At 38.8% G+C, this 26,248-nt stretch overlaps 3 protein-coding genes across 5 annotated transcripts in view; 2 read left to right on the forward strand and 1 right to left on the reverse strand.

Annotated features, from left to right (window-relative positions):
* The first annotated feature begins 507 nt into the window (after window positions 1-507).
* Window positions 508-14,641, forward strand: LOC103462940 (uncharacterized). 2 transcript variants are annotated; one of them, XM_008406013.3, is made up of 4 exons: window positions 508-617; window positions 960-1,006; window positions 7,447-9,631; window positions 12,298-12,592. In XM_008406013.3, the coding sequence occupies exons 3-4, from the start codon at window positions 7,456-7,458 to the stop codon at window positions 12,468-12,470; spliced, it is 2,349 nt and encodes a 782-aa protein (XP_008404235.2). In that variant the 5' UTR covers window positions 508-617; window positions 960-1,006; window positions 7,447-7,455; the 3' UTR covers window positions 12,471-12,592. The 2 variants fall into 2 exon arrangements, with proteins under 2 accessions (XP_008404235.2, XP_081461634.1); XM_081605508.1 differs by having other exon boundaries at window positions 7,447-14,641.
* Window positions 6,570-26,248, reverse strand: part of LOC103462941 (uncharacterized) — a 33,002-nt gene continuing 13,323 nt past the window's right edge. Inside the window, exons 4-16 of one of the 2 annotated variants that reach the window (XM_081605509.1) lie at window positions 24,387-24,627; window positions 23,612-23,748; window positions 21,867-22,128; window positions 20,415-20,600; window positions 20,252-20,275; window positions 19,418-19,459; window positions 19,136-19,167; window positions 18,851-18,935; window positions 18,132-18,272; window positions 17,897-17,995; window positions 16,782-16,865; window positions 14,907-15,006; window positions 6,570-6,772 (exon numbers count right to left, since the gene is read on the reverse strand). In XM_081605509.1, coding sequence (XP_081461635.1) covers window positions 6,747-6,772; window positions 14,907-15,006; window positions 16,782-16,865; window positions 17,897-17,995; window positions 18,132-18,272; window positions 18,851-18,935; window positions 19,136-19,167; window positions 19,418-19,459; window positions 20,252-20,275; window positions 20,415-20,600; window positions 21,867-22,128; window positions 23,612-23,748; window positions 24,387-24,627 — 1,459 coding nt within the window. In that variant the 3' untranslated portion in view covers window positions 6,570-6,746. The remainder of the gene's footprint in view (window positions 6,773-14,906; window positions 15,007-16,781; window positions 16,866-17,896; window positions 17,996-18,131; window positions 18,273-18,850; window positions 18,936-19,135; window positions 19,168-19,417; window positions 19,460-20,251; window positions 20,276-20,414; window positions 20,601-21,866; window positions 22,129-23,611; window positions 23,749-24,386; window positions 24,628-26,248) is intronic. The other variant, XM_081605510.1, reaches the window with a different exon arrangement.
* Window positions 25,243-26,248, forward strand: part of LOC103462952 (uncharacterized) — a 159,638-nt gene continuing 158,632 nt past the window's right edge. Inside the window, exon 1 of the mRNA XM_008406023.2 lies at window positions 25,243-25,246. The gene's annotated coding sequence lies outside the window, so the exon portion shown is untranslated. The remainder of the gene's footprint in view (window positions 25,247-26,248) is intronic.

Here is a 26,248-nt window from a genome sequence, read left to right on the forward strand (position 1 = left end):
TAATCTGCCAGTGAAACTAACATTTTTTTCATATTTTTTCACTTTTCTTGATGAAAATTCACCTCTAAGTTAGTTTATTTCAAGTATACTAAGATATTTGCAAAAAAACTAATCCAAAAATACTTGGTACGGTTTTGAGTTTTTGCAGTGTAAATCCTTTTCAAGTGAAGAACTGTGAGCAAAAATCAGGGGGTGGGGGGATATAAAACATTAAAGTTCTTATCTTTAACAGATTCAGATCCATAAGCTGAATATTTTAGTAGTAAATCAGGTAGAGTTTGTTTGTAAGATCCTCTGTAAGTTTCCTAATTTAAGTTATGGTTGTAGCAACAGAGGCAGTTTGTTGATAGGAGCTTCCTCTCCTCTGCCACCTTCCTCCAGGTGGAGGTGGCCGTAGCCCGCCTGTAGGGGCTGCACCTGCGCCGTCTCAGGTGGCCTGGAAACCCCCATCTGCCCCTGCAACACACACTGAAGGCAACAGCTTTATTTTTGGAGCGTCTGCAGGCACCGCTGCTCGCTCCCCGAGGCTCCAGTTGACTTCAGGATGAGGCGGCCCTGCTGCTCTCTGAGCCCGGATTAACAAGCAGAGAACAGTTTTCCCCCCTGGTCAGCTGAAGGTAATCCACTCAAAATAAGAGTCTGCTGCTGGTTCTGGTGAAAGGTCCTGACATACCGACCAGGCGATGGCCTGCAAACGAGGCGTATTGAGCTTGAGAACAGCTTGTGCACGATTTGTAATTTCAAATGCTTGATGCATATCAGACATTAAGATGTGTCCTCAGGAAGGATGGGTTTGCAAACAAGCGCCTAACATGCTGCATGCCCTGCATACACTTGTGCTAAGACGGATGAATATGGGCATTAATCACATATTAGCTAAAAACAGCTGCATTTTTAAAACTTTCTTGTCATTTTAGTGAGAAATGAGCTCTAACATCACACTGTTGTTTCCCTCACAGCCAGTAAAAGAAACAAGAAACAAAAGAAGCACAAGCATCCAAGTCAGGTAAGGCTCTAGATTAATAATGCGAATATAAAACCATTAATTTCAACTAACTAACTGCTTTTAAAGTAGATGGATTGAGGTCATGGCCCACTTTTAACACAAAGCTAATCTTACACTTTCCTCTTTTGCTGCCGGAGTGAAAACGTCCCCGATGTCCCGTTCCAGAGCCTTAAATAGGGGGCGTCTCATGTTGCAGCTGCGCGTTTTGTCTCTGCGATGACAGGAGTCACTTTGACAGCAGGGATTTGCGATAAACATTTACTCAAAAAGCATTTCAGATTTTAAATAATTCAAGTTAAACAGAGTTTTCAAGTGTTGCCAAGCCTCAGCTCGTAAAAAAAATATTCTGTCAGGAGAAACCTTGATTGCTTCTTAGGAAAAAGCAGAGAGATTATTGTTTAAGTAGAAATTTAACAGACATTCTCACACGGCTACACGGGGCTCAGCGTGCAGTCAGAGCCTCTCTGAGAGGATTTGAGCCTGAGATTGATTACAGGAGAACTGAAGCGGTTCCACTAAGTACAGGACAGCAGGCAGCAGGTGCTGCTCTTATTTCCATCGCACTAAAATTAGAACCTGGATCTCTCCTAGAGCCACTCACAAACTCTCTAACACCTTCACCACACAACTTATTCAACAGATTTTCCCCCTTTTGTTTGAAAATATCAGCTGGAAATTGGAAAAACTGTTAGTTCTCTAATTAGTGATGATGGATCAAACAAAAGCTTGTTCCACAAATTAAACTGTGATCATTCTGATCTGGAAATTAGAGGCTATTTTTTTTTTATTTAGTAAGAATATTTCTGCAGCTCACCCAGAATGTATACACTGTGTGCACAATCGCTGCAAAACCCCAAAATCTTATCAATTATTTTTGTCTAGTTTCCATTACAAACATCTTGGTGCATTTGAAATAAGACAAAACTAACAATAGCTTTTCAGCAAGATATAGGAGCTTGGTTAAAGAAAATAATTCCTTAATATTGATGCAAAAGTTCACTTCCACTGGCAGATTATTTCACTTATAACAATACAGTTTTCTCATGTTATAAGTGAAATAATCTGCCAGTGGAACCACGAGTTTGTTTTTTTCAATCAATATTCAAGAATTATTTAAATAAGCTCAAATATCTTGCTGCAAAAGTACTTGCAAATTAGTCTTATTTCAAGTGTACTAAGATATTTTCACTAGAAACTAGACAACAATAGTTGGTAAGATTTTATGTTTTTTCAGTGTATTATGGAACGCCTACAGTGGAAGATAATTTTTCTTAATCAATCTACGTTAGTGTTGATTAATCCAAAATGTCAACAAACCCATCCATCCATCCATCCATTTTCTTGCACCCTTGTCCCTTTGTGGGGTCCGGAGGGTTGCTGGTGCCCATCTCCAGCTAACGTTCCGGGCGAAAGGCAGGGTTCACCCTGGACAGGTCGCCAGTCTGTCGCAGTGTCAACAAACCTCAAACGTAAATACATAAGAAAGTAAAAGGTTTTCAGATATTTCTCTTAGGAGAATATCTGAATGTGCATTGTGCACAATTATTGGGCAACTATGGACCTTACCAAGCTCCGCCCAGAAACGCCCCTTGAAAGTTCCACGTGACTTCATGTCTCACATAAACAGCCTCGCAGAGCTTAGATTCTATAGGATTTTTTGTTTCGACTGACTCTGCAGAGTATTTCTGACTCAATTAGTTTAGCATTTCTGCCGGATTTTTACAAAATATCAGCCACGACAATGGACAGGGGAACCAACAAGTTCATGTCATCTTTTTGGACGACATCAAGATGTTAGAGCCACGCGATGCCTCTAACATTGTGCGAGTCGCAGCTAAATGCTACCGGTCGATGAGAAAAACAGCAGATTCTCACACCCTCACCATAAATATAGCTGTGGACTAGATCAATAATGCCTATTGTTCTTGCAAGGCTGGGTAAGTTGGGCATTCATGGTTTTGAGGGTTCGAATGTGCCTAGGACTTATACACGGTACTCGGTGCTAGCGTGGCTAACACGATTACAGTTTAGTAAAAGCTAGCGTGGCTAACACGATTACAGTTTAGTAAAAAGCCTTTTCAGGTGAAATAAAATCTTTAATGTATGTCAGATACGGTACACATTGCATATTGATCTGTTCAGCTAAAGTAAAGCTGTAACAGACAGGCTTCAGGATGTTGTATCGGTACTGCCATTATGCTGTACTTGGCTAAAAAGTTTTCATAATGGATGTGTTTATTATTGACTCTTTTTTTCATTCACTAAACACAAAGAAAGCAAAGCAATAATACTTACACCAGCAGACACTTTGTTCTTATTGATCCTACGACGGTTGAGCTGCAAATGCGGTCCTGCACAAGCTTTGATCCAAGCAAGGCTTTCCGTTTCAGATTTTGTAAACTTGAATTTTAGTTCCACAAACACAATCAGGATACCTGACATCGCCTGTACAGATTCCCCACTGACAGTGGAGAACCATTCTTTTTCGAGTCCTGACGCAAAAACTTTCTGTCGGTCTGGTAGTCCACAATTTACATTAGTATTTGTTTGTGAGACTGTCAGGCACGTGATGGCTGCGCTGTGACGTAAAATGGGCATTAGCCAATGAAACGCAGACCCTGTGGTAAGGTCCATTGTTGCTGGGCAATGCTCTGCATGAAAATTATCATATTTTTGGAAGATGCAGACTTCTTTTTGTCCCAGTACTTGAAAAAAGTGTTTTCTAAAATCTTGTAGTAGGTCTGGGAGTTGATTTTGGGAGTTTTTTCATCCGAAAAGTCCAACCAGTTCATACTTAACTCCAGCTCTGTTTTGAGAGCCAATTATGTTGCTTTAATATTTGTCGCCGCTAGGCGGCGTCGGCCTGAAAGCACAGCAGAGATAATGCAGTCTTATTTATTAAAAATGTATTGATTAGTGGCTCTTTAGAGAAGAACTTGTATAGAAAATAAGAAATAAAATATTTCATTCTACTGTGAATCAGTACTAACTAAAACAATAACGGCACAAACGAATATAGCTTTAGTAGCTAATTGCTAATATGTTGAGCTAATACATATTAGCTCAACATATTAGCTATTAGCATGTGATAATCAATCTATAAATGTTATCTCATTACAAAGCTACTTGAACCTACAGAAGAGGATTAGGGCCACTGGAAAAAAAAAATAAAACAGTTCTGACTTTAATCTCAGAATTCTGACTTTTTTCCCCTCAGAATTCTGAGATTAAAGTCAGAACTGTTTTATTTTTTTTCCAGTGGCCCTAATCCTCTTCCGTATGAACCAGACATTTACATAAATTTCTCACTTTTTCGTCACCGTTTACAATACTCACGCTTTTTATGACGCACATTGACGAACTCCGAACGCATCGAACCTGTAACGCTATGAAACTAGGACAACGATGCGCTCTCAACCAACCTTAGCGACACTTGCTTCTGATTAGCTATAACAGCTGCCACTAAAAGCGGCTATTATCCAAATCACAAGCCCAGCCCAAGTTTATTTGAATAACATATTTCAGAAACAAGGCAGTCAAAGCGCTTTACATCATGAAAACATAAAACAAACAAAACAAAAAAAACTACATACACATCATGTAGTCAACAATTGTGAAAAACCAATATCATTAAAATCATCAATATACATCAAATATGTTGTCAATGTTCCACTTAAGGTTCAAAAGCGACTCTAAAACAGATGGATTTTTAGTCTTGATTGAAAGGGACTCTGTGTTTCAGCTGTTTCCAGTTTTCTGGAAATTTGTTCCAGATTTGTGGTGCATGAAGCTGAAAGTTGCGTCTCCATGTTTGGTTCTGGTTCTGGGGATGCTGACCTGAGAAGGTTGACACAACAGATCTTTAATGTATTTTGTAATATACTAGTACCCCACTTCCACCTTGCTGGCGTTGGGCTCAGGGTAGAGCTCTGTGCCAGATACTGATCCACCCCAGGGACCATCCATCTGCTCCATTAAGAGGCACTCTCATTTCATCAGTCTATAAAACCTTTAAAAAATCTGTGTTCACATATTTCCTGGCCCAGTGAGATGCTTCAATTTATGTGACAGGTTTCAGCCTCCCTTACCTTGGCCATGTATCTGATCATGAACATCTTGTTCTTCTGGATACTACATCTTGTAGTTGTGGAATATGAACGAACTTGAAGAGAATGAGTTCCTGGTACCTCAGCGCTGGATTCTTCTCACATCCTCGACAGTTAATTTAGGTCTTTATTTTTCTCAGCATGTTTCTTGTCTATTTGCAACAAAACATTTGATAATTCTGTAATCATGCCCCAATTTCAAGAATGATGCAGCCCTGTAATAAACCTTTGGTCAATTAAATCTTTTTTTGTCCCATTTTGCCAAATAAGATAAACTACCTAATAATTATGCACTTAGGCCGCCTCCTCACTCATTAGACACACACCAATCACCTACTATGCTTACAAATATGGCCATAATACTCACTTGCCAAATATCTGAGCACAAAGCGCAGATTATTTAACTTTTGGGCTATTTCAGGTTAATTTGAAGACTTAATGTGGAATTTATAAATTATATTGGTGCGACTTATACGTACCAGGAAAGCACATACTTTCCAGGAACTGTTAGAGTTTATACTCTGGAACTTTGAGATTCATTTCCATAATTTGCCAGCAAAATGACTGCTGGTAATATTGGTGGCGGTAAAAAAACGGGAGTAATGTTATTATATTAAGGGTTTAAACCTATGTTACTATTAGGTTTAAACCCCCAAGAGTAACACATTTGTTACTATTATTAATTTCCACATTAGTGTTTACTTTCCGGTACTTACTGATAAAATATGCAACTTTCTAAAACTTACAGTTCCTACTTTCATAAATCTTTCAGATTTTTACGGAACTTAAGAAATATTTTTGCACCTATAGTTTGTTTACTTTGGTCCAAAGTTGAGTTTGTTAACTTATAATTGTTGAAGGTAGCTTGGTTTCTTTTTACAGGAACTCCAAGAGATCCAAAACCTGTCGCTACAAACCATGTGAGAATATTCAGTTTGCTCATTGGTCAGACTTTGTTTATGTAGTCAAACTGACCAGTGAATTAATTTAAAGCCTCCGTTGCTTGGATACACCATCCTTGCTGAATAAACTCAGTCACCCTCCTGTAGTTTTCAACCATCTTACTTGAGGTTTACTTCTATTTATTGCAGAGGTAATTTTTAAACCATGACCATCTTCATAAGAAGACTATCCGAGTAAATAGCCTGTCATCATTTCAAAGCTGACCTACTTTAAGAAACATCTTTAAATGTCATTCTATTTCTAATTCACATGCATCTTTTGACTGTGCATCATTTTCAGGACCCAATTAAGATCTTTTGAGCCTGGAAATGAATCTGGTGTTATAAGATCTCAGTTCTCAGTGGCCAACTTGTCTCCAAGCCATGGCAGGGGTTAGATGACTAAAACCAGTAAACAGCTGAATACTATACTGGGAGCACTGTAAAGGAGAACGATTATACCTCGTGATAAATAATAAACAAATGTTTGACAGAGGAGGGATAAAGAAACTAACAAACACTAAAAAGTACTTTATTCAGATTTATTTGATTGTATTCAAAGACACAATAAGTACAGAAAGATATCAGTCCCAAAGCAAAAGAAGGATTTTGGTATTTTTCCAGGTTAGAGCCCAACAAAAAGAGAATGGTGAAGAGATAGTGGCTTGTTGTCCAATATTCCAAAGAGGCGTTTCACAAATCTTCAAAGAGATGTTCAGCTATGAAAGAAGGGGAAAAAAAGACTGTAATGCCATTTACACTAATCTACTAAACAATTTTAGTTTACATCAAACAAACAGATGTACGGAAGAGGATTAGGGCCACTGGAAAAAAATTATTCTGACTTTAATTTTCTGATATCAAAAGTCAAAATTCGGAGAAAAAAGTCAGAATTTGAATGTTAAAGTTTTAATTCTCAGAAAAAAAGTCAGAATTCCAAGAAAAAAAAGTCAAAATTCTGAGAAAAAAGTTGGAATTCTGAGATTTATGTCAGGATTCTGACTTTTTTTCTCCAAATTCTGACTTTGAGTTTTGATCTCAGAAAATTAAACTCCAAATTCTGAGAAAATAGTCAGAATTCTGAGATCAAAATGAGAATTCTGACTTTTATTTCAGAACTCCGACTATCAGAAAAGCAAAGGAGATTAAATTCCAAATTGTCAGAAAAAAAAGTCAGGATTCTGAGAAAAAAAGTCAAAATTCTGTTTCCCTTATTGGCCCTAATCCTCTTCCATACAGATGAGTATGGAAGAGGATTATTCAGTGGTACAACTATTTCTAGTCACTCAATGAGTGAATGTGAAACTATTAAAGTGCCTGCTGTGTCTTTTTAATTATTTCATCATCATTTTATTTGACAGTATCTCTGTTGTTATGTTCCATTCTCTGGTAGGAACGTGCAATGCTGATGGAAGTGTGCTACACTAATGGACTGGAGACAGACCTTTCGCAGCAATATCCTCCCCCTCTACTGCCAAAACCAGGCAAAGACAATGCAAGGCTTCAGAAACTTAAGAAGAAGAGAGCCAAGAAAAAAGGCAGCCTCTCTCAGACGCCCATCCCCTTCCGCTCCTGTTTATCGCCTGTCAATGAAGCCAGCACAGACCTAGAGCACAGTGACCAGTGCAGCCCACCAAGGACGCCAGAGTCACTCTACGTTGCTGACTCATCTGTGTCCGGTTATCCCTTTGGCTCTTTCTACGATCACCCTGTACCTGCATTCCCTCATCCTCAGGGCAGTCTCAATGGACAAACCAACAGCTTTCACCCTGCATCCTACCCAGCTGGGTTCAGGACCTCTCAGGCGCAAGTGGCTCCGCTGTACGAGTGCTCCTCTTTCCTATTCGATGATGCTTCTCCCTTCATAGTTCCACCTTTGACATATTCAGCAGCACAGCAGCAGGTTTCTGCACCACGTCTTCCCCCAGCTTTCAACATGACATCAAATTCCCATGGGTCAGTCACAACAGTCTCTCCAGTTGCCATCTCGCAGTGCAGCCCAAAAATATCAACCCACAGCTTGACCCTGTCCACTGTTGCCGCCAACTCCGGCACTGACCCAACTCCTTCTCATGTTGCAGGTCTTTCTCCTGCCCCACTGCCCCTATCAGTTTCAAACGCTCATACACAGCCATTCATTCCCAGCCAGAGGGAGACAAACACTAATATAAAGGATGACTTTCAGAGACAGACATTAACTAGAGCTAACATAGCCAGCATTGGCAACAGTGCTCTTCGGCAGATGTCTTCTGAGATAACTGCGTCTAAAATATCTCTAGTCGATGCAGTGAAGGAGCCAAAGATTGAAGCCATGCCAGCTAAAATATATACATCTAAGGCCACATTTTATGAGATATCCAAACCTCACTCTGTCCAGGATCTCACAGTGATGAACCTAGCCCATCAAGGAGCCTCTTTATCTGGAGGATTCAGTCAGAAAGCCTCTGTGCCGTCAGTAAATGCTGATCAGGAACTGTCTTCACCTTGGATCCAGAGTGTGAGACCTTTGCCTTTGGCTTACACACCAGCTCAAATATCAACTCCTATTTTTGAAACATCAAAACCCAACCCACTTACATCCACTGTGAACCCTACTTTCAACTCCTTCCAGGATTTACAGGCGCTAGTTATTAAGAAAGAGGCACTTAGAGACAATTCAGCAATTCCAGCTTGGTCTTTGGATAAACCTTCAGCTGCGACTGAAGAACAAAAGCAAACTGATGACAATAACCAAACTTTCATCAAACAACAAAACATGTATAGGGAGATAGAAATTCCCAATACACGGAAGAGTACAATGAATCTAAGTTTGGTCACTTGTGAGTCACACCACAGAGAGAATATGAATATGCATGAATTTCCTGTGGTTAGACCTACAGTAACACAGTTTGTCAATCCCAACACAGACCAGGTTGCAGAAAGCAAAGCTTCATCTCTGCCAAAGGTGCCATCATTTCTTTCTGTACCAAACAATCTCAGCCCTACACCTTTGAGTTCAGTGCAAGGGTCACAAAGTCCAAGCCCAGGGTTCTCCACCTATCGTCCTCCTGTAGTGGAGGCACGCAAGTCGTTGACCTCTCTTTTGGAGACACAAATGTCATTAGCAAGCTTGAAGCCCAAATCCCGTTCTACATATTACGGACTAACTCCAGTTGAGTATGCTGCCTATGGTGGAATAAGGACAGGTCTTTCGCATGGCAGTGCTGCGCATCCCGACGTTGATGGAAACTCTGACATCACCCATACAGACAAAACTCTAGAGGACTCAGGAGTCTCAAAGCAAGAAAAACATTTCGATGGACTTGAGGATCTAACGTCTGTGGGTCACAAAGAACAGTCATCCCACTCAGAAGTTCCAGAGGAAGGGATTTTCACACACTGCAATGATGATATCACAGAGGAAAGTTGGACTGGAACTCAGGATGTTGGGATAGAGTCAGTAAAAACATCTGCAGTGGAAACAGTAGAATCCAACTTTCCCTTTGGATTGGCACAGAAAACAATACTGCAATCCACAAGTGATGCATCCACAACTAAAGCCTCATACTCAGAGGCTTCAATACCAATACCTAAAACAGGTGAGGTACACACAAAAGGTCTGATGCAGTTTTCAGTTGAGGCAGGGCAAAAAACAAGCATTGGCCCAAACATTTACTCCTCACCTTTGGTCAAAGATTTAAATGCAGAATCCCAACCTAAACCAAAAGGAGTAGATGTTCTCCTCAAACCATCAAATCTTGATCAAACTCATTTTTTGCCTGATAAAACCTGCATTGCAGTGTCCAATGTTACAAATATGAATGAACAATTAGGGAAAATAGAAATAAATCCTACTAAAGTCAATCCATCGTTACTCAACAATGTAAATGTTCAACCAGGTGCCATGTTTTTACCAAATTCAGCAGACTGTGAAACAAAAGCTTTCCCAAACCCTACAGCCCAAGTACAGAGTAAATTCCCAGAAAGTCAAGTTATAAATAGCAGAGCTATTTCAGGTAAAGAGTCTACTGAACTGGTTTCAGAAATCCAGCTGTCTAGTAAAACAAATGAAGGTATTCAAGACAGAAACGATGCTGAAATCAAATGCCAAAGTAAGGCGAGCAAAAGCATTACTCTACCACATAAAACAAATATGGGGAACACCTGGTCATCTACACCTGCAAATACAGAGCACATTAATGAAAAAATACCCTTAGAGCCTCTGATCCCTACCAGAGGACTGATGCTTCCTCATGAGCCTGTGACAGCATCTGTTTGCCCTGGGCAGTACGATATCTGCATAGTATCCTCACCAAAAACAAGCACAAGAATTATGCATCCACACAGTACAGAAACTCCAGTTTGTACAAATCACCAAGCTATAAAAAACAACTTCAATTCGCTCCCATCAAATTTTTTGAACGCAAATATTTTACCAAGTAAAGCTACCACAGAAACAAAAACCCACGCCACACTTGGAGCTACAACCAACATAAACCATCCATATGTGCCAACAAAAGAGCTAGAAAAGCTAACAATGACACATGTGAATGTGCCTGTAAAAACACAAAATAACATGGGGTGGCATTTCCCAAGTCAAGCCATGCAAGCAGAAACTCTCCGTGCAACTTCATATACATCTACAGAAATATATACACAGACTACAAAGAATAGTCTAAGCACTCAAGTGAATCCACATTTTTCTTTAGCAAACACCACAGCAGAAAGCTTTGCACCAAAGGAGACAGGGAACATGAGTATGCCAATAAGTGAATGTAAGTCATCCAATAAACTACCTGCAAACACAAGTTTATCTGCACAAAATGGAGCTACTCAGCACTTGACAGCCCAATCAAATGTTGGCTTCCGCAGCAATGTTGACAATATTCTCACAAATGAAAACACAATTCAAAACAAACTTCACATGGAAGCATCTTTAACAACATTAGCAGAGTCAGCAGTGATTGTTAAACCACCGCTTAATGCTCAGCAACCTAGTAAAACTGCGGTTCCCTCCAGCCCCACAATGAGGCAAATCCCACCAAAAAGTCCACAGATAAAATCGGACAGATCAGATAATCATTTTCCGTCAAAGTCTTCAATGAATGAGAAATCAGTTATTGGGCCTCTTGAGGGTAAAGTGACTCCAAACCTTCAGCATGTGAACAGATCAGTAGAAGTACCTATGCACCAAATTATTAAAACTACAGTAAAAGAAAATTATGTTGTTATTGAGCCAGTTATGGATCCGAAATGCTTAGCAAGTCCATCGTCAAAAACCAAAAATTCTCCAACACCTGCAATGAAAGCACAGATGTACATTGCATCAGATCAAATTGAGACTAACATGTTTGGTTTAAGTGAAAACACTCAACTTGTAAAGCCCAATCAAATGTATTTGCCTGTAAATACATCTCAGCAGTTTAGTAAAGCTAATCAACTCCCAACAATATTCCAAACCAATACCCCAAATGAGAATCCTCAATCCTTTCCATACCATGTCATGAATGAACACTCTACTAAAATCATCCAGCCTCTCAAAGAAGCTAACAAAGATTTCAAAGTCCCATATAGTCCCCCAATTACACATAAACCATGGGCAGCAATAAGAGCTTCTCCATTGCTTGAGCCAAGGGTGAGTTACACGCCAATACAAACGTACACTCCAACTTTACCCCAGTCCTATCAAAGTCCTGTTACTTTGGACAGTTCAGCAAACACAAACCCTTCCCCTACCAGTATAAACCAACCGAAACACTCACCTAGTACGCCTTTTCAAAATATTACAACAAACAGTGTTCTTCAGCAGCATGAGAAGTCAGTCAAAGAAAGTATCTTAAAACCAGAAACTAAAACGTCTCCACCAAATGGCTCTTCGGTTAATGAGATAAAACTAATTTCCCCAGCAGAAGACACAAAAACAAACCAATTTTCAAACCAAGAAGAAACTCTCTCCTCGCTTATTTCCAAAACTAGCATGGCCAGTGACTCAGCTTTGAGCAGTGCATCAATTTTAAAAGCAAAACCGTCAATTCAGCTAGTAGAATCAAGACCTTCCTCTGCCGTGGCAGAAACTAAACCCTCACTAGTTAAGCCAGAGTCTTCAAAGCCTCTCGCCAATTCAATCCAGGCTAGTTCACACTTGAATAATGAGAAACCAGTAGAGAATGCTTCCCTTGAACAGCCAGCAGCAGACACTGTCATGAAACCGTCCATAGTAAAAGATGCTGTGATTGATTCTGCCACTCCTGCCTCTCTGCCTCAGGCCTCAGTCTCAGTAAAAGCTCCATCTCCAAACAGAGGAACATCACCGTCATCTCAGCTAAAAACTGGACTCAAAGGCAAGGACATTCTGAAGGCCATAAGTACACCCAAGGAAACGCCAGCAGTCGAATCCTTCACGAAGTCAACGACATCAACTGCATCTTCAGCTACTGAGAAAAAGTCGGAAGTAGAGGGAACATCGAGTTCATCCACTGAGCAAAAACCAACCCAGAAGCTAAAAGGCCTTAAGGGGAAGCTCAGTGGGTGGACAAGGCTAAAAAAGCACATGGTTGTCGAGCCAGAGGAACCCAAATTTCCTGATCCCGTGGACAATCCTCTGGTCACTCCTATTGGCAGTGACGGAATAACCGATAACATGATGGACATGCCGCCTGCCGACCAGGATATGAACCAGGAAGTTATGCAGAACAAAGAAGGACCCAAGGCACTAAAGATGTGGGATGCGCTCCTCTTCCAAATGTTCTCTACCAAAGAAAAAATCATGCAGCAAATCAATTCCAACAAGAAAGATTCAGACACGAAAAAGGCCTCCAAAGACGATCAGGTGGTGCTGCCATCGTTTGTCAACCGGCTGCCAGTTTTACTGTACAGCCCTCGGTTTAATGCCAGGAAGCTGAAGGAAGCAGCTGAAAAGCCGCTGAATAAAATAGCAGCAGCTTTTGAAATAGGGCTGATAAAACGTAAATCTCAGGAAGAAGAACGTAAGGATTTCAACAGAACGGCGAAAGGATTCGGTCCGACTAAAAACACTGATGTAACTGATGAGGGTAGCGGATGATGTGATTTATCCTGTGGGTGATTTACCACAAAATAAAAAATCAGAAGGGCTTACAGGGGAAACAATATTTCTGAAATGTGAGCTAAAATAGTTGGATATCTGATTTTACTAAATCAAAACTGTTGTAAAGTAAAGTGCATCTAAGTAAAGTGCATCTTTACCGAGGGGAAAATAATAATACTTTAAAAACTGAATCATTACTTTTCAAACACTTGTTTCAACTCTGGTGATTTTTAAAATTTATTCTGAAGAACGCTGACAAGTTAAAAAAAACTTTAATTTTGTTGCCTTTCCTGCAAAAGGTTAGATTACATACATAACATTTTTGCACTTTTAGTACAAATTCAGTAGGGATGAAATTTGGGTGAGAGTAAAACAAAAGAAAAAAACATTTATTCTGTAGTTTTTATAGGTAGATTCTGTTTTCTGTTAATGGTGCCATAGATATTATTTGGAATGCATGAATTGTAGACAAATTGTCATGCTCCATTTTTCTATTTTTCTAAAGTAAATAAGTTTTCAGTGTGTTGTAGACAGGCAGATTTTATTTGCTGTGATAAAAAGGGCTTTTACATTCCTGGATTAACAGGACAGAACGTTTGTGAGAGAAGGAAACTAAGATGAATGAAGTTGAAATGACTGGTCATAAAAACTGTAGGTTTCTGAAAGGAAAGGGGAATGAAATGGGCCAGAACAGGTGCTTGGCTCGTATTAGCCTTGCTAGCTGTTGTACAACTATGTTCTAAACTTTAATAGACTGGCATTAAAAATAAAACTAGAAATTGAAAATAGATTTTTAAAAAGCTGTTGGAGCTAGCGCAGCAACAACTGTAGAGCTGAAAGGAGCTTCAGATGGATTATAATGAAGCTATTTCTGTTAACAGGCTAATGTGTAGCATTAGCCTGTTAGCAGTTTAACCATTAGCCTCATACAAGTTGTATGAGGGTGTATTTTTGATGCAGAAATTTAGTTTAGAAACATGTTCATATGTAAAAAAAAATGTTTTCACCTTTTTTTATTGTAACTTTATATTTTATCCTCATATAAACAGAACTGATCAATATTGTGGTTTAAGCTAGCTAAGTAAGGGAGCTAAAAATGGGTAATCCTGGGATTCTGGTTACAGTTGAGATAGTAACCAGGACGTAAAGTTAAAAAAGACGAGTTAGGATGAAGAAGATGGTAGTGAAGAGCGTGACTGTAAGAAAGCTCAAGAAGATGGAAAAAGAGGTTTAAGAAGAAGTATGGATAAATGTTGAAGATGTTTGGGAACACAATTTTATTTTATTTAAACATGCAAACCCCATTTTGTTTCTAAACTTTCTTTAATAAAAACTATGTAGAAAAGATGATCATAAAGTCGTTTTCTTGGTGATGGTAAAGAAAACGTAAAATGAGCAAAGCCCTGTTTATTACACCTGTGTTTAATGCTATCTTGTAAACTGTCTGATGTTTTTTAGAATATATAAAGAGCAAATCTGTTTGTTTGTTTGTCTTCTTGTATTATACTGCCTATAATAAAAGTTATATGATCCTTTATTTGAACATATTTAGCCGTTTCATTTATTTATACATATACATATTAATATAAACGCATTTCTGCTTGCTAAATGCCAAAATAATGATGCAGATTTTTGCTCTTTTTTGACACACATATCTTTATCAGTATGGAAAATATAGAAAGCTACTTAAATATAAAAACAAAACAAGAAGCAACACAAAAGGATAAAAACATAGATAAAATCGTGAACATTAAATTAGATTAAATCAATTTATAAATGTGTATTAACTATGTAAGGACACTTCTCACCTGCCTGGCAGCTGACGTCTTCACTGCTGCCGTTACCAGAAACCTTAGCATACTTGCCGTGACCCGTTACCACATATTTATACCTCTTGGTAGAGTTTTCCTGAAATTAATGAGAAAACAGAATTAATAAGGTGCATTTTCATGGTCACCTGCACTGTTCAGAGATCTATCTAAAACTTTTCTTATAGCATTACTACTTTATACACATATTTTGTGTGCTAAAATATGGGAAAAACAATTAAATTAAAGCCAAATTAAATGGCTTAGCCAGGATACTTTTGAAAGCAAAGTTAAAAATTTGCATAAAAATAATTTATAAATGCATTAGCCATTAGTAAAGCTGGACAACACGGCTGAAAAGCAACATAAATGTTTTGTATCAGTTGATATTGATAATTATTGATTAGTTTTGCTGTTTTAAATGCCTAACTGCTGGTGTGGCCTTTCTTGTTTCATCCACAGTTTTCACTCCACGGAGTTGTTTTTTATTTTTAAACAGTTAAGAGGCAAAACCAGAAACTGCTGCTGCGCAAGTTACTCAACAGATTGTTGCTTGGTAACCAAAGAATGAATGAGTTGCTAGGTAACCAAAAGTTGACTGAGTAAGGCTGTGTTCACACTGCAGCCTGAAGTGACCCAATTCCGATTGTCTTTGACGTAATGCGACCTGCATCTTATCTTTTCATGACAGTCTGAACAACACAGGTCGGATTCTTTTAGAATGCAACCCGGGCCACTTGGGTATCCGATTCAAATATGGCCGACCAGAACGTCACTGATACTCAACAAATGTCACTACTCTGCGTCATGGAAAGCGGGAAGAAAAACAACAACTATGATGGACTATAGTGAGGATTAAGTTGTTAATATGCTGCTCTGGTCTGACAACAACTTCAAATGTGTAAGCTATGCTCCACCATTAGCATCCCTGCTAACTTCTGCAAACACCGAGCACTACTTCTTTTTATGGTGGTTGGCAGAACACTGAGAACGATGACGTTATTGCGCCCTCTACTGCGCATGCGGGACACTTTCAGGCCTGTTCACACTGGAGAACACATACAGTGTGAACGGCCACAATAAAAAACATCCAATTTGACAAAAAATCAGAACTGGGTCACTTCAGGCTGCAGTGTGAACGCAGCCTGAAGTTCTGATTCCACAGATGCAGACTAATGGTTGAGAAGCTAAAGCGTTTCTTCTGCCTACATCTCCCAGAATGCTGTGAGGTTCTGGATCAGAGTTCAGTTAACATTCTTGTCATGATTTTGTTAATGAGAGGTGGTGAGGATGAACGCAGGAACCCAGGTTGTAGAAGAAATTATGAATTTCATTACGAAAGCTCAAAACAGTCCAACACAGGCGGCACGGCAGAGAGTTTAGCGCAAAGCTAATTACCGTTAGCTACTGATACAGAGAACTGAAAACGAGCGCTAACGCTAACCAGGACTTAACAGTTCGACTGGAGCGCAGAGACGTGAGACAACAACTGACATTAGACGCTGACAAAGACCCGACAAGAGACAATGGCAACAGGTGGGTTTAAATCCACTGGGAGGGTGATCAAGGAACGAGACACAGCTGGGATCAATCAACAGGGGAAGACGCAGAGACAGAGACTCACAGGACAGGAACTGAACACAGAAAAACCTTACAATAAATACACAGATTATGACAATTCTGTATAATTATCTATTGATATTGATTGTGTGTCTATTGTTATTGGTTTACAGTCCAGCCCTAGACATTATAAAATAACAGATATGTTCCAGATATTGAACAGATTGTTCTAGGTGAAAGTTTCTGGCTGCCGGTTTAACAATGAACAGGTAAATGAACGTGATGAAGAGAAATTCAGCTGTGTTGCTGACTAACCTTTCCGTCTCTTGTTGAAGATAATGTGTCACCGAGGCTTTCCCATAAATTCTTCTTGTTTAAAACCCCACCAGGTCTTATTTCCTAAAACCAGGCAGAATCACAAACAAAGGTTAGCCATCTTTGTCTGAATGAACTGCCAAACTTCTGACAAACTGTGGCTGGTTGACGCCAGATGTGGAGACAGGAGGCAGTGAATAAGACAGCAGTGAGAGCAGCTTTCGGATAAATCAACGTGACAAGAGGATTCGAAGATGAAGCTGTTTTCATCTTTAAACGCTCCTGGCAGGAGAAGCTCCACGCTTCCAGTCGAGCTACTTTGAGCATGATGAACAATACCTCAAGCCTTTAGAAGTAAATACAGATGTTGAACATCTGAAGAAGAGTGTTGTCAGTTGTTTGACTGTTGGCAAAAGGCATGTTGTAATAAATTCCTCAACCTGAAACTACACACTGGGAAAACCGGAGATCCAGCTCAGAAATGCCCATAAATAAGCCGAGGCTGCAGACATGTGGAGTTTATAACCGGGGATTACCAGCAACTGTTTAATTCTTCTGATGTTCAGACTGTCATGAACTTTTTATTTTGTTCATATTTCTTCCAAACCTGAAAAACACAAAATCTTACAAAATATGTTTTAGTTTCTAATGTAAATATCTTGATTTATATTTAACTTTTAAGCAAGACTTAGAAACTTGTTTAAGTCAATAACTGGCAGATTATTTCACTTTTAACAAAATAGTTTTTTCATGTTATAAGTGAAAAAAAATCTGCCAGTGTAAGTAACACTTTTTCCTCAATATTAAGGAATTATTGACTTAAACTCCTATATCTCATTGAAAAGTTACTTTTGAATCAGTTTAGTTTCATTTCAAGGGAAAAAAGATATTTGCATTAGAAACTAAACAAAAATACTTGGCAATGTTTTTTGTTTTTGCAGTGTGACTTCTTCATTAAGTCCCAAATTTCCTTCAGAGCGAACACAAGAAAGCTGATGCATTTTGTTTTCTGAAATTTGGATCCTGAATTGTTGACCATTTAGGACCAAACAAAAAAAAAGTTGGAGGTAAGAAGCTGATATTATGCTTGAAATAAAAAAGAAGCTCTGTCTTACTGCTGGTTTTGACGGTGAGCCGCTCCTGCTTCCGTCTTCGCCTCCTTTTACCCACTGGTTGATCAGATCGGCCACACCAACTTTTAAACCGTCTGCGTCCTGGAACAGATGTGAAAAACTACTTTTTCTAAAAAATCTACAGCAAAATGATGCCTCGGAAGCTTTTTCCTCCCAGTAGTTTCCCTGAACAATCTGAGAAGCACAGAGTTCAACGGCGGATCATTTTGGTCCTGACCTTGGATGCAGCGGCTGAGGCGATGTTTTGGCTCCAGGCGTCTCCGGCTTCGAACAGATTCTTCTTCGATGCGACCGGTTCAGCGGGGCCCGAAAGCTCAGCCAGCGCCTGACAGCTCGACCTTCCTTCCTTTGAGGAAATCTTCAGAAAAGCAAGCAGATTATGGAGCTAAATCATGGCCATAAGTTTGTTCAAAAGACAAAAACAATTGAAACTGAAAAAAACTTGAATCTGAAAAGCAGCTTTGAACATTTTTTCAGTTTAAATGTTTTTCAGTTACAACATTTTTTTTCATTTTCAAATTTTTTTTTTTAAAACAAACTTTATGGCCACAATTTAGCTCCATAAAAATATTCAAAAAGTTAAGATATTCATAATACAAATTTGTTTATAATTTTTTTAATTTTAAATCAAGGTAAAAAAAATACATAAAAAAAAAATAAAAAAAAAAAAATATATATATATATATATATATATATATATATATATATATATAGCAAACGTTATATATAGCAAACGTTTTGAAAGAAAATGACCCAAATCCTGCTTTTGAGAATACATTTGTTCAACTGAGACTAGGAGAATTTGAAAACTAGATGCTTTTCTTATTATATAGAAATATCTGTTAATATATGACTATGTGAATACTTTATTGCTTCAAGTCAGGAAGTTTAAATTAAACAGTATCTCTAAAAAAACAAAAGCAGACATGGTTTTACCTCAAGAGCATGTGTGTATTCCTCCAATCGCTTATCAATCTTAGAAACAGAAAGCGGTGGCGATGTCTTCTTTATGTTGCTGGTGCTTCAAAATGAAGAATAAAAAAAATAAATGTGCAAAGATTAATGAGCGTTGATGAACTATTGAACAGCGGAAAGCTTTGAAACATACGTTACTTAAAGAAATGAATCAATAGGATTCAGTTCACTATTATGAGTCCAGGTTATTCTGCCAACACTTTAAATATATAATAGCATCTTTAGTATTTTCTAAGTTGGACTTACCTTCTTCTGAGAGACTCAGTTCTCTCTGTTATCTGAGGAAAAAACAAAGAACACATGACAATCACTGGTTTAAACGCTTAAAAATGTGAATTTACCACATTTTGATACCCATAAAGTATCTTTCTATGTGTACATATAAGCTATGAATCTAAATTTCTAATAATCTGAAGATGCATATCTGGACAGCTTCTTGATTTAGCGTCTTTTTCAAGCAGTTGCTCAAAGACTAAAGATTTATTTCTTCTGTCATGTTGGATGGACGTGAAAAAGACGTGAACTCACCGAACATTTTCCATCCGGTGAGACTCGACTGTTCACCTCGTCCTGTTGAGAGACACAAAGAGCTGAGGCGCAACAGAATGAGACAGACTTTTAAATGTCATTTCAGGTTTAAAGATCGTTTGTAACCTTTTTTTCTTTCCCTATTTCTTAAATAACACGAACAGATTCTTATCTTCTGCTGTGGATCCAACTTGTGTTCAATTCACACCATTTTCAGTTCATTTAGATTGTTTACTTTTACAGAACATCGAGGACACAATGAAGAGGCATCGTTTTACAAACTTTGATTGGAAGTTTATTTTTCATATGACCTTAAAAATTACCAGCATCCATTTATCCGTTTTCACCTCTGGAATAAATTCTCATGTAATCTTCTAATTTAATAGATTTTATTTTAAACAATAAATAAATAAATAAACAAAAATCATAGTAAAAAACTCGATGAGAAACTTAATCTATCTAGTAACAAATTTTCTTAAGAAAGAGAAAAATTTCCTTTAGATGTGGAAAAAAAACGCATTTTATTTATTTTTGTAATACTGCTCTTCACCACAAGAGGCACTACACCAACATAATTACCTTGACTAACAGTGTTGCTGCAAACGAACCTTTGTTCTTTCACAAATTCAGAAAAATTAACAAAAAGAAAAACTAACACTGATGTGATTTTGTTTCTCATTTGTTCACTTCCTTTATGGCAAATAAAAAAAATAAAAATAAAACAACTTAAGGCATACTTATTGCCAAAAACTTTAAAATAATAAAAAAGAAACTCTTGGTCAGAGAAATAACATTGGGTTGCTAGAAAAGTTTTTTAAATTTATTTGTACTTACTGGGTAGAATTGAATGAGGAGTTTCTGCAAGCAGAAGAAGAAAAGTTGTTTAAGCATTTTGAACATCACTTTGTCTCATCAAAGCCGTTTCTGTTGAGGAGAAGCAGCCAAAAACAAGCAGAACAGATGTGTTGAGCAGAATGCCTGTGTTTTTACTGGTTACCTTGAATGTCGGACTCATGGGGCCGTAGCAGTTTAACGACTCCTCGCCTTCGCTGTTGGTATGGTGAGACGCGTCCGGCCCGCCGCTCACCGCATCCCGCGCGCCGCTCACCGCGTCCCGCCCGCCGCTCAGCGCGTCCGGCCCGCCGCTCAGCGTGTCCCGTCGTCTCTCCCTCTCCTCTGATCGCTGAAACAGAACGCTGCCCTTGAGGAGTTTTTTATTCTGAGAGGTTTTCACCTGTGATTATTTGAAACCAGATTAAACCATCTGAACTTTTTTGCATGGCTTTTATTTACTGCGTTGTTGGACAGAAGACTAATGACTAACAGGAAACGAGCTGCTGGTAAAAACTTTAATTTGGTCTGGGATCTGACATCATCGCTGCTTTCGTCAGGTAACATTTCATTTCAGCTCTGTGCGAGCCAAAGCAGCATTCTTCCAATTTTATTGCTTTCAACCTTGAAGTCAGACTGTAGCTTATTAGGAAAGGCCCACATGTGTTTGAGTCCTTTATGAAACTAAAGACAGAGAGGAAGGCAACTCTGGAAATGTTTCACCCACTAACAGAGTCAAACCCACATTTCTTATCTACACTGCAAAAAGACAAACTATACTGCTCAAAAAAATAAAGGGAACACTTAAACAACACAATATAACTCCAAGTAAATCAAACTTCTGTGAAATCAAACTGTCCACTTAGGATCAACACTGATTGACAACGGGGACCCTCGTCGGGTCAATCAGTGTTGCTTCCTAAGTGGACAGTTTGATTTCACAGAAGTTTGATTTACTTGGAGTTATATTGTGTTGTTTAAGTCCATCCATCCATCCATTTTCTTGCACCCTTTTTCCCTCAGTGGGGTCGGGAGGGGTGCTGGTGCCCATCTCCAGCCAACGTTTCGGGCGAGAGGTGGGGTCACCCTGGACAGGTCGCCAGTCTGTCGCAGGGCAACACAGAGACACACAGGACACACAACCATGCACACACACACTCACACCTAGGGGCAATTTGGAGAGGCCAATTAACCTGACAGTCATGTTTTTTGGACTGTGGGAGGAAACCGGAGTACCTGGAGAAAACCCACCATGCACAGGGAGAACATGGAGACTCCATGCAGAAAAACCCCAGGCCGGGAATCGAACCCAAAACCTTCTTGCTGCAAGGCAACAGCTCTACCAACTGCGCCACTGTGCAGCCCGTGTTGTTTAAGTGTTCCCTTTATTTTTTTAAGCAGTGTACATTCAAGTAGTTTTGGTCTAGTTTCACTTGGAATAATACAAAAATAACTTAAAAGTAACTTTTCAGTAAGAAACAGGAGCTTGTTTTAAGTCAATAGTTCCTTAAAATTGATGAAACAGTTCTAGTTTCACCGGTAACATTAACAGTGGAACATGTTACATGAGAAAACAGGAAATAACAACAGGATTAATTCAGCAGCAGTTTTTGCAAACCTCGTCTTTCATTTCGTGATATTCCTCCTCTTCCTCCTCCGCTGGCCTGTGTGTCTGCTGCTTCCTGATCTGGATTTCTCCCCAGTTTTCACCTGCGGAGCTTCGCTCTTCTTCCTCCTCCTGAGCTTCTTCATCAGCTGAAGTCTGTCGCTGCATCTGCAGGATTGTTTTCACCTCTTGTTCATCATCCTCCTCTTCCTCCTGCGTCTTCTGCTCCTCGTCCACTTCCAGCCGGTGAGCTCCTCCACTGTGGTCGACGTTTCTGGGATAGAAGCAAAAATATTTTAATAAAATATCACAAGTGCTTCAGAACTTGTGATATGTGTGTCGTCTTCTCATTTCTACCTCACTTTAATGGAGTTGTGATACTTTGTTCTATAATTTAAGGCTGAAACTAACGATTATTTTAGCAATCGATTATCCTGATTAATCCGATTAAAATATTTGGCATATTCTGCATATTTTTCTGTATTAGAATCACATTAAAATAAGCAAATAAACAAATAATTAAATTCCTTTTTTAAGTATGAAAAAAAGACACATTTTACCGTCTGAAATGCAACAACCCAGCATTCCTTTAGTGGACGCTTAATCATTTGTAGCAAAGGATATTTTTAACGTCAACATGTGAAAAGGGTTGATCTGCTGATTTTACGTTTTGGATTAACTGAGTAGTAATTGGATATCAAAAGGTGCTTCATAGGATTCACAGGAGTTTTGGGTGGAGCAGATTTACAGATGAAGGTTTTTTTTAATTTTAAATGCAAAATGTGTGTAAATGTGTATATTTGGCCAGTTTTGGCTTAATATCTGCTCTGACTCTGTTGTTCTTTCTGCAAAAAACCTTTTCTGAGTCTGTATTATCCAGTTAACAATTAATCAATTACTAAATCAGTTGACGATAATTTCAACAATCCATTAATCACAATTAATCTTTTTAATCGTTTCAGCAGAAGTTTAATTCACGTTAATTTCAGAAATCACCACATGTGTCCATCAGAGAGTCGCTTATGTCAACGAGCTGCTATTAAGTATTATGATGAAAATAAAGTGAAGATTTATAAACATATAAAACATAAAGTGACTCTTGGACATGGAATGGGTTGACGGCGCCCCCTAGGTGACATGGGGGAATTTTTTCTCTTTCGTGTTGCAATATTGGTTTTAGTGATTTATGCAGCATTTTAAATACTGAAAGTTTTTCTCCGACAGTTTAAGGTTTTTGTAAAGATTTCCATGTAGGAATTCTGTATTAATATATTATTTGTAAGCTACCTAAAGTTTTATATATTTTTCTTTTGGTTAAACTCAAAACAAATGTGTGCAAAACTCCGGAGCTAAACATGCTGTTAATAAATCAATTTTCAACCAGTTTGCTTAATGACAGACTTGAAAATATAAACATGTTTTCATTGAGGATCTTTAAATATAATACCAAGTTGTATTTCCTAATTTATTGTGAAAAAATCCTCCTTGTCCCTTATGACAGTATTTTACAAGGTGGAGGCCTCCAGAGGAAAGACTGTGATGAAAATTTGTTTTATCTGGTAATAAAGTCAGAATATATAATCTAATAATCACATTTTCCTAAAATCAGAAGCTGTGATGCAGCATTTATGCTAAATAAATGTAATAATTATTGAACAGTGAATAAGAAACATTCTAACAGTTGATGTTTGTTTACATATATTGTAGCATTGTGACGGTTTGGGAACCCCTGCACTAGGGGGCGCTGTGGGCTTCACCTGGTCCTTATCGTCCCTGCTGCCAGGTACGACGTCCGGTCTGCAGGATGTCCTGCGGCGTGATGCTGCCTGGCGTCCTGCGACAGGAAGACAGAGGAGCTGTACGACGTCCTGACGGGAGTTTGGGAACTGGATGTCTGCAAAACGCCACAGGAGAAACGAAGGAACATATTCTTCTGTAGTTAGCGGCTAAACAAACATTACGTTTAACCTGACAGAAACAGAAAGTCTTGCAGAGAGGAACTTTATTAGTTGTGTATCAGTGGTGTCAGAAGTCCTTAAGCCTAAATGTTTTTTTGTACAAAACTTTTCCCAACATGAGTTTAAATAAATAATCATACAAACTGTAATTTTTTTAACTCAAATGTGATCATAAATCTGTCAGATTCCCTTTGCTTCATAGTATAATAGTAGATGATTGGTCTAAAATATGGCTAGAATTACACTGAAGATGATAAAAGCATGAAAGTTTGCCAATTATCTCAGCAACATTTGATGGAAAACCATTTCATTATAGAAATTAACTGTTCACATTCATATTTTATAGTAGAAGAGATCTTTATTACCCTAAACTTTATTTTAAAAGTGGAAAAGCAACTTCTACTTTTGTATTCACCCACTGTGTTTGCTCACATCCTCCTCGGGTCAAAGCCCCCCTTGTCCTTAAGACCTAGTGATGCCCCTGTTCTGCTCAGCAGCATTTATTCTCAGAAATACTTTTTACTTGTTTCCATAAGTTGATTACTCCGTGAAACAAACTCTACAGAGAACAAACCTTCTCTGAAAGTCGTGTTGAATCTTCCTCAGAGCTCCTTCCTCCATCTTTTCCTCTTCCCTCCTCCTCATCCTCATGCTTGTACCCCCCAGACTCTGATGCTGCAGACGGTTTGTGCTCCTTCGCCCTGCAGTTTTCCTGCTCCTCCGTCTCATGACGGTTCTCCAACCGGTGACTCCAGTCGCTGAAACCTTCGTCTTCTTCCAGAGCAAAGCGGGAAGGTTTCAGCTCCTCCTCGGACCTGAAAACAGATCAGAAATGTTTGGGTTATGGAGGTTCTGTTTCACCTCCAGGAATGACCAGGAAACTACAGAAAGCTGCATGCACTACTACCTGCAAGCTTCTGCGGTTTTATATACTTATACTTGCGTATACTTGTTTAGTATACGCTTTTGATTTTGATTACGCTTTGTTTTGTTTTTGCATTTTTCCTCACACATTTGTTAAATGTTCAGCTGCTGTGGTTCTCTTTCACACTGCGCTGTGTCAAACGATAAAACCCTTTAAGCAACCTGTTCCCCTCCTCACCTATGGGGGCGCTGCTGAATCAGAACGACATAAAATCCTTTGAGGAAGGCGCTGAAAGCAACTTCTGACTTTATGGAATATAAACAAAATGGAATATTGTCAGATTTTAATGTTTTTTAGGGTTTTTCTTTTGTCTTTAGTGAAAAGTCATTTCTCCTGCTAGCGCAAGGCTAGCACATTTGTTTTGGTTTTATTTACCCAGAACGCCCTGCTCTGTAGTCCACTTCCTGCTTTTGGAGCAGTAGCTGCTGCGCTTGGTGTTCACATATAAATTGAAACCGCACTAGAGTTCATTTCAACCAAACTGAGATCGAAGTTTGTGGACAGATTTTTCGTTTTTGGTCAATTAGCATTCACACCTACCCAAACGAACTGGACTTTTATTAAAACGGACCAAACAAAACTGGTGTAAAAGCACCATAAGTGGCTATTAGCTACGTTTACATCCAATTGTCATGCAAATTGTGAGCAAACCTTTTTTTCTACTTGTTTTTTCTACTAATGATTTGGAGAGCATCTACTAAGCTAGGGAAAGTTCAATTTAGTCCAATGTTGATGCTACACATGGACGTAATGAACAGGAAGGAGAAGTTTCCAACCAGCATGAACCAAACATTTCAGAACAACAGAGAAGTTTTCAGTAATGTGAAGTTGTAGTTGGTCTGTCATGCTAACTAGCAAAGCGAAGCTACATGCTATCCTTATTCTTATTCAGCAAATATGTTTAGCGAATTAGATCAACCACCAAGAAAATGTAACTATTTTGAGAAAATGTATTTTACTTCATTTTTTTCTAATTTTTCCATTTCCTTCAACCTTTTCTAATGCGATTCGTCACAAAAAGTATTAAGGAAACTCTGATACGAACTGTTTTGTTTTAGTAACTGAATTTTGATCCTGTCTGGATTGGTTGTCTTGTTTAGTGATTTTCGATGGAAACACTCTTCCCGGAGAGCAGGGGGACGTGGATGTTAAAGCTGGACAAATAAGGAAAGTGATTTACAGTGTGTGAGTGTTTACTTGCTCCTGCTGCTGCTTAGTTTCCTAATCAAGCATCCAAGGCTTTCTAATGTCACACAAAGGAGATGCAGATGGTAGACGGGACTTGTGCCATCAAGCTCCATGTCAACAGAGACGGTAACCATGGAAATATCAAACAGAGAGGCAAAACGGTCTCCAGTTTCACCTCAGCTCACGTTATCAGACGGATCCTTGGAGATAGTGACAGTAATATATGTTTGGTGTTTTGTTGAAATCAAGTAGATGGGATATATAGAGGCATGTTTTGTTCATCTGAAAGTGGACCAGATGTCTTTTTAAAGTAAAAAGTACAA

The sequence above is a fragment of the Poecilia reticulata genome, chromosome 3 (assembly GCF_904066995.2).
Source record: "Poecilia reticulata chromosome 3, P_reticulata-male-v2, whole genome shotgun sequence".
In the NCBI taxonomy this organism is placed as follows: Eukaryota; Metazoa; Chordata; class Actinopteri; order Cyprinodontiformes; family Poeciliidae; genus Poecilia; species Poecilia reticulata.